The following is a 14097-nucleotide window of genomic DNA, read 5'->3' on the forward strand; positions in this document are numbered from 1 at the left end:
AGAGCAGTATGGAAGCATTCCAGAATTCCTTACTGTTTTTCAAGGTATTAATAAAATATTCCTCTGAAGGATCTTTGTGGATATGAGCGGGGCTGCATGGCTCTGAATTCAGGCATGTGTGATAGTGTAAAACTTTAACAACAACAACAAAAAGTCAAAGGCCCTCCAGTCAGCTCTGCCTTTTGAAAAATACTGTTATATGTTGTGGATCCATCAGCATTGCTTGTATGCAAATCTGTAATAAAACTTTGTTTGACTTAACTGCCAACCATTGGTTGGCACCACAACAGTGCTAAAATCTTCCGAGAGTTCCCCACAGGACGTTGTGCTTTCCTGAAGTGCTGCTTCTTATCTTTGCAATGCTGAAAAAGGCTGAGGGTCAGGGACACCACTGAAACCTTTCTGGTTCCTCACACATGAATGAGGGAGTATGTGCATCTCAGGACCTTCTCCAGCCCCCTGTGCATCCAGGATCTGGGATGGTTCTAGTTGTAACACCTTCACTCAACTGTTACCATGTCTGTCTCTTGGAGTAAAAACATTAATTTTTTTCTCTTTTCTTCTTTTATCCCTTTTAATAGGTAGAGGAAGAAAGGTAAGACTTCCTTTATTTATTTACTTATCTTTAAACGTATTACAATTGTTAAAAAGTCTCCTTGGAGCACTGTACAGTAAATAAATATAAGCTCTTATGAAAGCAATTAATTATTTTCTCTTGTTCTTCCTCAAGATGGAAAGAAGCAAATCATGGAAACAACCCTGGGATGCAGGCAAAAAATCCCAGTCTTAATATAGAGAACCCCCTGGCTGAAAATCCCTGCTCTCTACATCAAAGGAATTCCAGTTTAAATAGTTGGGTTGTTTCATATCTTGCAGTGACACATAGATAGAAGGGACCACCAGTTTATTAAGAGTTAGTCCTAAAACTTTCACCTTGGTTTTGCTGCAACTTAGCTGCCCGATGTGCACTAGGTAGCACAACCACTCTTTAACATTCCTGCTGTATTTGTTAACACTTGGTGCAGGAGGCATGTCGTATATTCAGGTGCAAGGCATTACTGCATCTTGTCTAGACGTCCTGGTGTTGGCTTTAAACTCCATGTAATTCAGGTAGCAATCACGAGATAGCTGTTGCACTACTGCGTATAGGCCAGAGCAGCCCCTGAGGTACCGTGCATGGCTGGTGCATCAGCTTTGCAGCCCATCTGAGCCCATCCCGTATCGCTGCACCTGGGGCAAGATGTAATTACAGAAACCTCTATGACACCTTCTACTGGTAGGCAAACATACCCCAGATCTGTTCTGCCTTACTTCTGGTATCCCAGAGCACTGACGTGATGAGCTCCATCATAAAGTTATACCTCCAAATTCAAGTTTTTCAAAATGTTTTACACCGCTCTTTGATCTAAATCATGTTTTTAGTAATAACTTTGTTTTTCTTACATTTGCTGATGTATTTAATTTTATATACTTGGCCATGAATAAATGGGGCTTTGTATAAAACACTAGAGGATTGCCCAGCTATCATGAAAATACTCCTCAGCCATATTGAAAGTATGCAACCACAGTTAAAAAATGGTAATTTTTTGACACCCGTTGTGCTTTCACTGTGGTATTAGTTCAGGGTGCCCCAGGCAGCTTGCATCACATCACAACTACGTTTGAGGCACCGCTAAGTAAAACATTGGCAGTTGATACCTGTGGGCTTGTGAAGGTCCTCTCCGACAGACAGCTCTGTAGGCGTTGGGTATGTCTGAGTGGAGGATGGGGATGTGTGGTCCTGGCACTGCCCAAGGACTGCAACGATGTGTTCCTGCACAGAGCCACACTTCCGCAGGCAGCGCAGCTCACGGTGTGCAATTAAATGCAGAGAAGAGCTCTTCTTGTAGGAGAAATTAAAATACGTTCTGATAAATGAGTTTCTGAGATGGTAGGCAGCCTCAAGAAGTAACTGAAATTAATTTTAGCTTATCTAATATATGCTGTCATTAAAACTGAGTATCTCTCTATGGAGAGGTAGTTTGTGGAAATAAATGGACTGTGACCACGTGCTAAATGAGGCAGGAAATTTTGTATGTTTACAGAGCCATCATTTTCTCTTAATAAAACGGTTACCACCAGTAGGTCTAAATCCAGTTATTTTATTTAATGTGTATTCACTGTGAACACATTCAGCACACAGAAAAGTCAGTTGCTAAATGCAATCCCCTTCATTCGGGGGCCATGCAACTTTGCTTTGTATTCTGTCCCCACGCTGCAGGTGGACATGCAGGTTTGGTATGTCCATGTTATGAATTCTAATTTAATGTCGTGAAGAAATGGCATCTGAATGCTGCTGTGGGTTTTGCATTCCAACTGAATCAAATCATCCCATAACAGCGTGGCAGCATGCTTTCTACTACTTAAAAAAAAAAAAAAAAAAAAAAAAAAAAGGTAATTTCTAACTTGGTGTCTTTTTTTTTCATCCAGCGTGTTGAGCAGTTAGAGAAACTCAGTAAATTTATAGCCTTCATTTAATCAGTGTCTGTACTCATTGAAGTAGTGTGGATTAACTGTTGCAGGGACTTTAACTTAGTCACAGTTGTATCCTTGGAAAAGTCTCTGCATTTGTCACAGTCACAGGAATTATATTGGTGAAACCGTTACTGTTAATTTCACTTGTTTTCTGCCTTCTGATGTTTTTGCATCCTTTTCCTACAGGGGCAAAAAGGAGAACCTGGAATAGTGCCACCTGTGAGTGAATTTTTTCTTCCTTTACCTACACCCCCTAGAAGTGTACGTTTCAGTGCTTAAGACAGAATTGCAGCAATTAAAGAAATGCAATACAGAGGTACAGGCTGGTGGCGAAAGGTGTGGAATGAATTACTCTGTTCACATATGTGCCATTGGAAAGGCCTGTCATTTGCATTTGGGGAAAAGAATCTTAGAGCTGACAGTGTCATAGTCTTTATAGTTAAATTCTGTGGAGGTATGGTGGTATGTTAGTATTTAGAAAGAGCAGAAATATTAGGGAAAATGATATAAAGTCTCCCTTTCTACCTTTATTGTTATACATTTCTGGAATTAGAGAATCATTTACACTGGAAAAAGACCCATAAGACTGTCAACTTCAACCATCATGTAACACCCAAAAGCATGCTAAAGTCCACTCCTAAACCAGGTCCCTAAGTGCCACATCCACATGGGTTTTAAACACCTCCAGGGATGGCAACTCCGCCACCTCCCTGAGCAGCCTGTTACAATGCCTAACCGTTCCTTCTTTAAAGTGTGGAGACAAAAGACTAGGTGAATAATCGAGACTAAATCATTGTCGTTCACTTATTTATCTCACTTTTTTTTTTTTCCTTTGTATCGGATAACAATGATACTTCATTGTAGGCATAGCGTTGTGTGGTAACTTTAATTTCTATTGCCTTCTCTAGGTTTCAGGAATACGGGGCCGTCCAGGACCTGCAGTGAGTATTTTCTGAACTTAGATTTTTCTGATAGCATTTTCCACTTTCTGCCACTTCTCTTTTGTATTGTGAGAATGATGTGAAGGAAGACTCTCCCATGTGCGATGGGGGGCATTGTCTGCCAAACCGCTGAATTTGAGGAGGTATCAGAATTATGGGAGTTTGTACTAGTGTCAGGTTGGCCACTGCCCTGAGCAAATGGATGTGTGCTTGTAGAACGTGCATGTCTGAGGACCACTGAGCAAGGCTGTTGCTGTGGAATGCTTTTCTGACAGGAGTAGAAGGAGATGCAGAACGCTCTCCAGCTGCGACTAAGCAGAGAGCAGTTCTGGACTAGCAGGAAGGGTGTCTCAGACCTGTGCAACTCACTATTGATAGACTTCAGCTTTCAGAAAACCTGTGCTAAATCAAGCTGTGGAGCATGTGAGATGTGAAACCATTTTGTCGATCTGCATCCTGGTTCTGTTCCATTCAGGCAACGTGCATTTGAGAAGAGATAATTGAATATTCAGTGGTCATAGCTGTTTCCTTTATGATCATGTGGGGAAAAAAATATCAAAAATTAATTTTCAAATAAGCATGGTGTTTCATATCTGCAGAGCTTTATAAGTCATTAGCTACTTTAAGAGGTGTTCAATATTTCTAAACTTTCTTTTAGGGACCTCCAGGCTCACAAGGACCACGAGGAGAACGAGGACCTAAGGGAAGACCTGTAAGTTATTAAATATTTTTAAAAATTAAGTTCTGGACTAACCTTAAGAGGTTAGATGGCTTTGAACTTTCTCCATGTCTTTGAGAGTTACCAGAGCTTTCCTCATATCTTCCAAGAATTAACTAACAAACAGAAAAAATGTTTGTATCTCACCATCTCTAGATGTTCTGAGATAACTGATAGAAACGTAGCAGTATGTCCACTTTCAACAGTTGCTTGAAGCAGTGTCTGAGAGTACAGTTTTCTCTAGGATTTAAAAGACAAAAGCAACAGCAACAACACAAACAAATTTAGGACATCATCTTCCTCTGTTTTAAGAACTTACTGTTGTTTTTTTTTGCTGGTTTCTGTTGCGTATCAGCAGCTGTGTGGACTTTGTGAATCAGAGTATTTTAGAAAAGACAAGGCTCAGGAAGTTAGCAGGAGTTAATATGTGACTACATATGTTGGTATGCTGGTGAATAATATAATCAAGATTGCTCAGTGGAAATAAAGACTTCATAAGGGAATTTTAGCGTCTGCATGTGGAGAACCACAGAAAGGCCAAAAGGGAGTGCTGAAAATACCAAAGACGACACGTTCCTGTTGAAAAAGCTAGGGCAAAATGCAGAAGCTGTTTTTAGCAGGTTTTAAAGAATAGTATCATTGTAATTTCTATGTGGATATTTTCCTATCCCCCAGGAGAGCGCAAGCCAATACTTAACGTATTTTGCTTGAATAACAGAGCTGCGTTTTAGGCATAGGTTTAAAATTGACCCTTTTTTGCTGTTCCTCCAGTGAATGCCTGTTGTCCATAGATGGTAATGACAGTGCTTCTAAAGACAAGGCATAAGGGTGTAGCCTCTTTGAGTTGGATGCCAAGCCACTGCTCCTCTCTGGATCACCTTAAGACCTTTGTCTGATGAATAGCTATCAAGATACATAAAAAAAATTATTGGAGTAATTGTGAAACCTTGTCATTTGCAGAGGAATCTCGACTGTGTGTGCAGAGATATCTGAAGCATCTTCCCAGAGTGCAAGTTTATCAATGAGACACTAAAATTCTGGTCCTGTGCCATGAGTTCCTTGTATGTCTTTACAGAGTGGTGGCTAGAAACACTTAACATATCAAAAGGCTGTGAAGAGTTTTGAGTTGCTTTGACATGGATTATTAATAGTGCTTTGAAGGGATATCGAGGCATTAGGAACCAGTCAGCTTCCTTGAAAACGTAATGTCAAAGGTTCTGGTGAGACCTTGTGTGTCGAGGTGTAGATCAGAGAGCAAAGAGTAGTGCTTTAGATAGGGAGTGGCTGCTAGCGCAGGATTTGTGAATTCGGGACTATTAGCATGTAATTTACTTCAAATTCTTTGTTAGCATAACAGAGAGAGAAACACCAAGGCTAGAGTGTGTTTGGATTTACAAAATACATCCGGGGAGGGGGATTTTAGAGTGTGATCCAATTACATGCAATTACAACTAATCCTTTGAAGACAGAAAAGAATCTTGAACGTGCTCAGAACCACCAGTGCAGTTTGTTTCAGTATGCTTTTAGACTAGTTTGTAATTGAAGTAGCAGTAAAATAGATAGTAGTTTCAAAGTGCTCTACTGTGAATTGCATTTCCTTCTATCCCATTACAGGCAAAATCTGTACTAATGTTTCCTGACCAGCAGCAACCGGCCAGAATATTATTGCTGTTATTATCCTGAATGCATGTTTAAAGGATGCCACCTTGTGGCCTCTGCTAGGCTTTTAATACATTTGTTAAACCTCACTACCATGAGCTGGTGGAAGAAAAGGGAAGGTTTTTAATACGAATATACATTCACATATTATTAATTATAATCAATATTTTATTAAAATACAATACAATTTGGTTATATACAATCAGTTAGTTACCAGCTATAATTACAAACAAGCTTTTCAGGGACTTTGGGGGTTTTGAGGTAGGGGTGGTTGCAGTGTTGCTCTTGGAGTTGAATTGGTAACTAAAAAAGTAGTTCCTTTTCTAAGAAGGAACTGAAAAGAATATCCCTTTTTATAAATCAGATCTTGTTAATGCATCTCAGTTTGGGTATTGAAAATCACTAGTTATTTTATAGAAGTCTGATGAATTCTTTTAGGCAAATCTTCTTTTTTTTTTTTTTCTTTTTTCTTTTTTCTCTTTTCTTTTTTTTTTTTTTCCCTCTAATGCATAGCTGTGTTTTCCTTTTGTGCTGAGAATAAAGGAAAGAAGACAACTTATGCTTTTCCTCCTTCAGACAATATACACTTTTAGGTTTGGCAGTGTATACTTACATTTTTGATAGAAATACTAGATAATAACGTTTTTTTTTGAAAGAACCTTCTGTTCCCATCCAACACGCAACAGTCTGCACATTAGTTTCAGAATAGCATCTATGTACAACTCATGTTCTGCAAGTATATGTGTATGTGTATTTGATGCGAAAAAATTGTCCTCTGATTACCAGGCGCATAGAAATTCAGCACGTAAAGATACATCGAGAAATAAGGGGAAAAAATTAGCTTGTTTGCTGAGAGTTTCCAGGAACCCTATTGTCAATACCATGCCAATATAGCTCTTCCCAAAGAATGTTTTTTCTCTAAAGTGCACACTATGCTGGTTCAAACCATACCAGTTCAGACCCTAAGTTCCACTGAAACTTGTTGCAGACTGCATGGAAATCCATCTCATGGAAATACAAGCAATCTGTGACTGTGTTTGTAAAGATGAGTTATTGAGCCAGGCTTCCAAATTTTTCTGTGTAAGGATTCTTAAGGTAGAAGAGCTCATTATACAGTATAATTTTTTCCTCACTCTTTTCCAGCATTTTTCTTCTAAATGAAGGATTCAGGTGTGAGAATTAATTTGAACCCCTTACTTATGATTGAAGTATATATGTATTGGCCATACTGCTATTGGTTTTGTTCCATTAATGTCTTATTAGCTGCTTCTGTGTTTAATTTTGGTTCTGACACAACTGCCTTCATAAGATGAATGCAGTTTAGGAATCAAAAGTGAATGACAAAAATGGGAACAATGGGATAGCCTCCCAACCTATTCTGCAAACACTAATTAGAGAGAACATCAACACCAAGGGAGTTACTCTGCGTTTTTGGCAGTAGAAGTGTTGGGAATTCAGTAACAGCATGAGCTAAACCATTCGTGTTGTGAAGAGGCTGCAGAAATCAGTCCTGCTGGAATTTTCTGCGTGTGTATTATGTATGTGCACTAATTTGAGCTATCTGCATTTTATAAATCAATTCTTCATGTTCTAGATAATGCACAGCAGTTTATCAGGAATAGTATACTCGAATATGAAGTTATGGGAAGCCTAAGTTTCTTGCATAGCCTTTGAGAGAAATTGCTCCACTTCACTTGTGTGCTGGATTCGTAACTCATTTTAGTCAGTGCTTCTGATCTGAAAGTAAGAATAGATGCTGATGGATTTTTTTTTTTTTTTTTAAGATCTTTCTTTGCAAATTTGGCTTTATCACAAATGAGACCATTTGCCATTTATAAGGCTTCTCCTGAATACCTGCGTACACTCTCTGCATTTATTATTCTCGTTCTAGGGTCCTCGTGGTCCTCAAGGGATTGATGGGGAACCTGGTATCCCTGGCCAGCCTGGTGACCCCGGTCCTCCCGGACATCCTACCCACCCAGGACCAGACGGACTAAGCAGGGTAAGTTTTTCAATTGGTTTGATAGAAAGTGGAGTGAGTGTCTGGGTAGGTTCACATACTACAGAGTAACTTCTCTATGCTTCAGCAAATACAGAAAACTATGTTCATCATTCCTGCCTCTCAATAATCAGGGGCAGTGGCTAGCAGCAATGCAAGTTTTGCTGAAAATTGGAACACGCTGAAAAGCTCTGAAAGGACACACCTTTCACAATGTATTCGAACAATTAGAAAAGCCAAGGTGCCCAAATCTAAGTAGGGTTCTGTTAAATGCAAGGGTTCAGGGAAATGGATAAACTAAATCAGGAATACAGAAGAAGAAGAAAAAAAGATGGATTGTATTTCAGGAAATAATCAGCGGGGCAATTAAAATGCGGTCAAGTCTGTCTATTTCTTGCTGTAGTTAATCAGACCAATGCTTAGATGATTCCGTCAGAAATTATCTGTGGAAAGCCATGTTAACCAGCCCTAGATATGGAAAATATATTCTGCAAGGCTTATTTATTTTTTTTCCACCAAATTCTGTGGAAGACTAATTATATAATGAAATACATATCTGAATTTCTGAAGTATATTCAGTTAAATATTTGTTTCTATTTGGAAGGTAGCTGTTTTGATTTCTACCTCCATTGTTCCTGCAACGTTACTGAAAACTTTCATTATACTGCTCCAATAAACTGGATTATTAGCTGGAATATTAGGTAGGCCAACAGAATGCAAGTTTGAGCAACATGTCTTGATTTAAACAACTTTCCAAATAGTCCAGAATCCAGCAGATTCAGCCCAATTAAATTTCTTCAGCACAGAGAACTGTGGAAGAGCCAGGATGGGTTATGTAGACCACCATCCTTCATAAATTTCCACAAAAAAATATGGAAGACTAGGTCTGACCTGAAATTTAAGACATTTTTGGTTTATATTTCTGTTTCTGAAGTTAGGCAATCTCCAGCCTTTAAGAAAGTGTGTTTGGAGATGAATCTCAGAAGACCTGAATATTCATATGTGCTGTAGCTTGTTCTCAGGCATTTTAAGCTCTGACCTGGCAAGAACGAGGAACCAAACAAAATAAAACTGTTGATTTCAACTACACTTGCAAGCTCGAAAATGGAAGAATGGCCTTTAACTTTGCTGGATAAGGACAACACAGTCAAAATACTAATATGCAGTCATAAAATCAGCTACATTTTCATTTAACTTCAGATGTTTCTAAACTTGAAGCACAGGAAATGAAAACAAATCAGTCTTAGAAGAAATGAAGTAATATTACAGGTGAAGCTAAGATGTGATTCATATTTGAGGACGGTGAAAGAAATTTAATTATTTTCATAGGAAGTTTTCCTCTTTTTAGGTCATCTTCCCCTTTGCTTATTATTAAAGTGGGTATAGAGTCAGAATAGTAAGCAGACAACATGATGCATTTGACTGTTTTTTTTTGATTCCTTAGACCACATGAAATGTATAAGAAAGAAGACTTTTATTTTAATGACTGAATTAAGAATTGTTAGTGCTGCAAAGCCAGTGAAAGTAATGAAGAGTTAGTTTCATAGAATTTTGCCTTGTGAATCATCGATGTGACCGACACCTAAAATTACCCATCATATTTTTTTCAGCCATTTGCAGCTCAGATGGCAGGACTGGATGAGAAATCTGGACTTGGTAGTCAGATGGGACTGATGCCTGGTGCAGTGGTAAGACCAGAATAGCCCTGTACTGTAGAAAACGTCTGAAGTGAAATGCATATACAAACCCCCCCCAAAATCTGTACAACTTCCTAATAGTCCCGAACTATCTAATTATCTAGAACCTGAATATACAGATTTTTCTTGTGTAGTTTTGCATAGTATCTGAAAACAATGAAAAAAAGGTTGTTCTGTTATAGTGAAAGCTTTTTGTCCCTCCTTTTTGTCTCTCCTTCTGAAATTACCATTCAGCAAATTCAGCTATTACCAATTAGGTAAAAACCAACCAACCAACAACAACAACAACCTTTCTGATTTTCTCATTTCTTGAGTCACTGCAGAGGAACTGAAGAGTGTCACATATAATGCAAAGCAGAACAAACAAATATGTAACTTTGAAGGCTCTTTTTCATATTGTGACATCAAAGATAGATATTTTTGGTAGCAATTTAAAAGAATATTTCTGAAATCAGCTGTGAGCTTATTATTTTAAGACAGACATTCTCTTTCTCCAGTGGGTCCAGTTTTATGATTGGAATCTCTCACTGTTTAGATACATCCTTCACTTTTAGTGTAGTGAGAACAGTGCTACATGGATTTTTTTTATATATTTTTTTATTTTTATTTTTTACCTTCTGTGAAAAACATTTCACCACCCTAAGCTGTCTCTGTCTGAATTCTTTTGGTTAATTTTTATTTATTTATTTATTTATTTTTACTTTTTACTATGCGTACTATGTGTATGTATCACGTTGTGAAGATTCTGTTAGCTTTTTTTTCCCCTGTATTTTTTAGCATACAAGGAAACTGTCCTTTTGTGACTGTATTGTCCATGAGTTTTCCTATCTGCATCTTATCCATCCAAGTCGCCATCAGTATATTTTGAACTGTTTAACACTGTTTGAAAGGTTCTCAGTAAAACTCAGTAACTGACTGTCTTCAGCTGATCCACTGTGTTTTGGTTTTATTCTTGATTAGAACTTTTAAATGGCCTACAAGTAACTCTTTTGCATTTGGTTTTCAAAAAGGATGTAAAATGCAATCTAAAATTTTGTAAAAATGAATGAACTGTGTGTTAAAGATGACCTCTGTCAAAATGCAAGTTATTGCCTGCTGTATGTTTTTTTGTATTGCTAGAAGAAAGAGCATTACATTCAGGATTATTTTTACTTCATAGTACAAGTTACAATAAGGTATGAGATTTTTCTAAAAATACCATGAAAATGTAAAGGAGAATTTTCTGTAACAAATAACCATTTGGAAGCTGTTCTGGTATTTAGTGTGATTCATGAAAATGCATCCTTCCATTGCTGCTTGTTGCTGGTCATGGCCAAGAACAGCAGCATGAGTTTATTTTGACATTAATTCCATTATTAGATTAATCTAAGTAATGACTTTCAATTCAAGGGGAAACTGTTCTCTCCAACTGTACTTGTAGTCTTACATTTTTTTCAATATAGTTATGCATTACAAGGCAATTTTTCTGTCAACGCAGAATGAACATTACTTAGGGAAGTGTGGTTTTCAGTGTGTATCAATTTATGGTTTTGATAGGGTCCAGTGGGTCCAAGAGGTCCTCAAGGTCTCCAAGGAAAACAAGTAAGTGTTTCATATCATGGGATTTAAGGTAATTGGCCAAAAAAGACAAATCACGTAATAACTTGTATATGTAGAAGAGAACTGAGCTCTGAGACATATCTGTCTTCAAGAATGGCTGAACGCATCTTCATCTAGATGTGAACCTAAATATACTGCTCTCGAGCTCTGCTCAAGTATATGTACTCTATAGACACAAATTAACTTGGAAAGAACAATTAATTAGACACTTAAAAAGGTTTTAAATCAACACACATCTTTTAATGAGTAAACAGCAATGAAAACGGTGTCTGTTCAGTTGTTTTCAGTATTAGGATGGTGTTAGTGTCCAGTCGGTTTTGTGTATGGCTGATGACTTAGCCCTCAAGCTTTAGATCTTAGCATCCAACCTTCCACTTGTCTTGCAGTGAATTGTTTCTGAATTAGAATCCAGACTGTTCCATGGCCTGTTGTTTTCCTGATCATGGATTTTAATTTGCATCCTTCTATGTTTACTTTTTGGAATTTGTAATTGTACTTATCTCATTAATTTTAGGGCGGTGCTGGCCCCACAGGCCCACCTGGTGAACCTGGCGATCCAGGACCTATGGTAAGGCAAAATAAACACAAACACTTCTACAATAAAATAGTAAACCATTTATTATACCTCCTTACTTCAGAAGAGTTTTTTTTTTTTTTTTCATGTTGTCTCAAGCAAAGCTATTAATTAACTACTACTTCAGTCAAGAGTTGAGGGGTTCAAAGCATGTTGCCTTATATCAGCGAATTTGAGTTGTTTTGTATCTGAATGATAATTATGATTATTATAAGCAATCATTACTACTGTGCCACCACAGACCTGAGGATGATTAAGCACTAGTAACACTGTAGCTAGTAGGTGTTCCTGTCATGCAAAGGAAGATGAAAATATTCATTTTTTTTGGAATTGTTATAATGACCAAAGGTAAAGGTGAGAGACAATCCGGGAACAAAAACAACGGTTATTTATTTTTTCTCCTGAAGAATCCATCCTCCGTTCTTACATAACTTAATGTTGGTTTCTTAGGGACAGGGTGGTTAGAAAGAGCACCACAGTATTTAGCAAGCATGTTTTGGCATAAAGTCATCCTTTCTCTACACTTGTTTTTGTAAAACAAGACTTTTGGATAGAGCAAATAGCTTTTTTAGTGATGTCTAAATTGACTTCTCAACAAATATATTTATTCCTTAGGGTCCAGTTGGTTCTCGTGGTCCAGAAGGACCTCCAGGCAAACCTGGTGAAGATGTAAGTTTGTTATTCTTCATTCCTTGTTTTATTTTTAATAAAACAAATATTGGCTTCTTTGAGACAATGACTGACGAGCAGATGTGCCTGTCACAGCTACTCTTTCCTACTTCCTTTTCCTTGTAATCATACTTCTCATCTTTGCACTATCATAACTATAACCCTAGCAATGAATACGAAGTTTTCTTCTTGTTACGTTACCATGCTAGCTGTGGTTTAAGCACTGCCTTTTTATTGTTTCTTGCCTCAGCCAGTTCTTCAATTAAGATGTCTTTCTTGAAATCAACCTTGATACATGCTTGATTACATACAGCAGTTACTGCGGAGCAATTTGCAGCACCTCCTCTCTTTGAGATCACATGATGAGCTAGAAGAACTGTAATGATAACGTTTACCCAGATCAGGACAATAAAATTTTACTATTTAAAAATGTAATAGTTTTTTATATCCAAAACTGATTTTATGACTGTGTATACATGTATCTTTATGTTACATGTATAATACATGGATATAAATAAATATATATGTACTGCACAACAGTAACCTAAGAATTTTCCATTAGACATATATTCTTTGTTTGCAAAGCATGTTAAATCTATCTGAGTTGTAAATTGTTACTGAGAAGTGTGATGAAACCTGAAGATGCCAGATGATTTAGTGTAGGAATCCCCATAGTTTCTATAGTGTTTGCTTTCCTGTAAACTGTACAAGAAGTTATAAGAACCTTTGGAAACAGTTTATTCTCAGTTCTCAATGCGCTGAAACTAAATCTGAATACTACTTGAAGAACTTGCTCCATTTGCATTTATGTTTGTGTGGGGTACTTTAATTGCATCTGTGGTGTGTTTTACCTGTGTCTCTGTCCAGAAACTGTTTTTCTGAAGCCTTTCATATTCCTGAAGTCCAGTGTCCTGGATGTATTTGAACTAAGTGATGAGTGTAAAGGGATATTTGGTTGTGGCTGTGGAGGACTTTGAATAGTCCTTAAAATATGCTTGTTTAGTTCTACCACATTTTATTTCCTATTGCATCATGGAGAAAATAGTTACTGACTTAGAATTGAATCATACCAATTTTAGAACAGAATTTGAGTAGAAGTAATGAGCTATAATACAAACGCTTTTAGATTGCTGCTCCTAATGAAATTTAAATTAATTTGTCAGTATAGTGATGGCAACAATTTGCCTGGTTAATTCCCAGGAAAACCACATTGCAGCGCCACCTTGTGATGCTGAGATGCATTTTGGACTCAGTCCAGTTTCCACGATTCTTTGTTAAAAACATTTTTAAATTAACATGCCTATGCACATTGTTAGTCAAGTGTGCATTTGATTTATGTCATTGAAATTTTTACAGCAAAGAGGAGATTTATAATACTGATGTGCTGAATGACGGCATTTGAATATTCTCATTTGTTTGAAAAGAAAATGGTAAGATAATGTGAACTTAATTTTATTTGCGATATTAGTATTTTCATATGTTCCTTTTTTTTTTTTTCTTTTTTTTTTTTTTTCTTTTTTTTCCTTAGGGTGAACCCGGTAGACCAGGACAATCTGGTGAGCCCGGATTCCCAGGATCTCCAGTAAGAACATAATTATTTACATTTTAGTAAATAATAATAATTGCGTCACCAATACCTGTTTTAACAGTAAGTTTAAATGTTGTCCTTTCCATTTCTGAATGTCCTGGTTTCAGTTAGGACAGTTATTTTTCCTCCTAGTAGCTGG

The 14097-nt window shown here is 37.3% G+C and overlaps 1 protein-coding gene across 1 annotated transcript in view; it reads left to right on the plus strand.

The window, feature by feature from the left end:
• COL5A2 (collagen type V alpha 2 chain) overlaps positions 1 to 14097 on the plus strand; it is a 104321-nt gene that overhangs the window by 52787 nt on the left and 37437 nt on the right. Inside the window, exons 3-12 of the mRNA XM_035331607.1 lie at positions 582 to 595; positions 2701 to 2733; positions 3423 to 3455; positions 4114 to 4167; positions 7724 to 7834; positions 9442 to 9519; positions 11065 to 11109; positions 11642 to 11695; positions 12317 to 12370; positions 13899 to 13952. Coding sequence (XP_035187498.1) covers positions 582 to 595; positions 2701 to 2733; positions 3423 to 3455; positions 4114 to 4167; positions 7724 to 7834; positions 9442 to 9519; positions 11065 to 11109; positions 11642 to 11695; positions 12317 to 12370; positions 13899 to 13952 — 530 coding nt within the window. The remainder of the gene's footprint in view (positions 1 to 581; positions 596 to 2700; positions 2734 to 3422; positions 3456 to 4113; positions 4168 to 7723; positions 7835 to 9441; positions 9520 to 11064; positions 11110 to 11641; positions 11696 to 12316; positions 12371 to 13898; positions 13953 to 14097) is intronic.

This window comes from Oxyura jamaicensis, chromosome 7, assembly GCF_011077185.1.
Source record: "Oxyura jamaicensis isolate SHBP4307 breed ruddy duck chromosome 7, BPBGC_Ojam_1.0, whole genome shotgun sequence".
NCBI lineage: Eukaryota > Metazoa > Chordata > Aves > Anseriformes > Anatidae > Oxyura > Oxyura jamaicensis.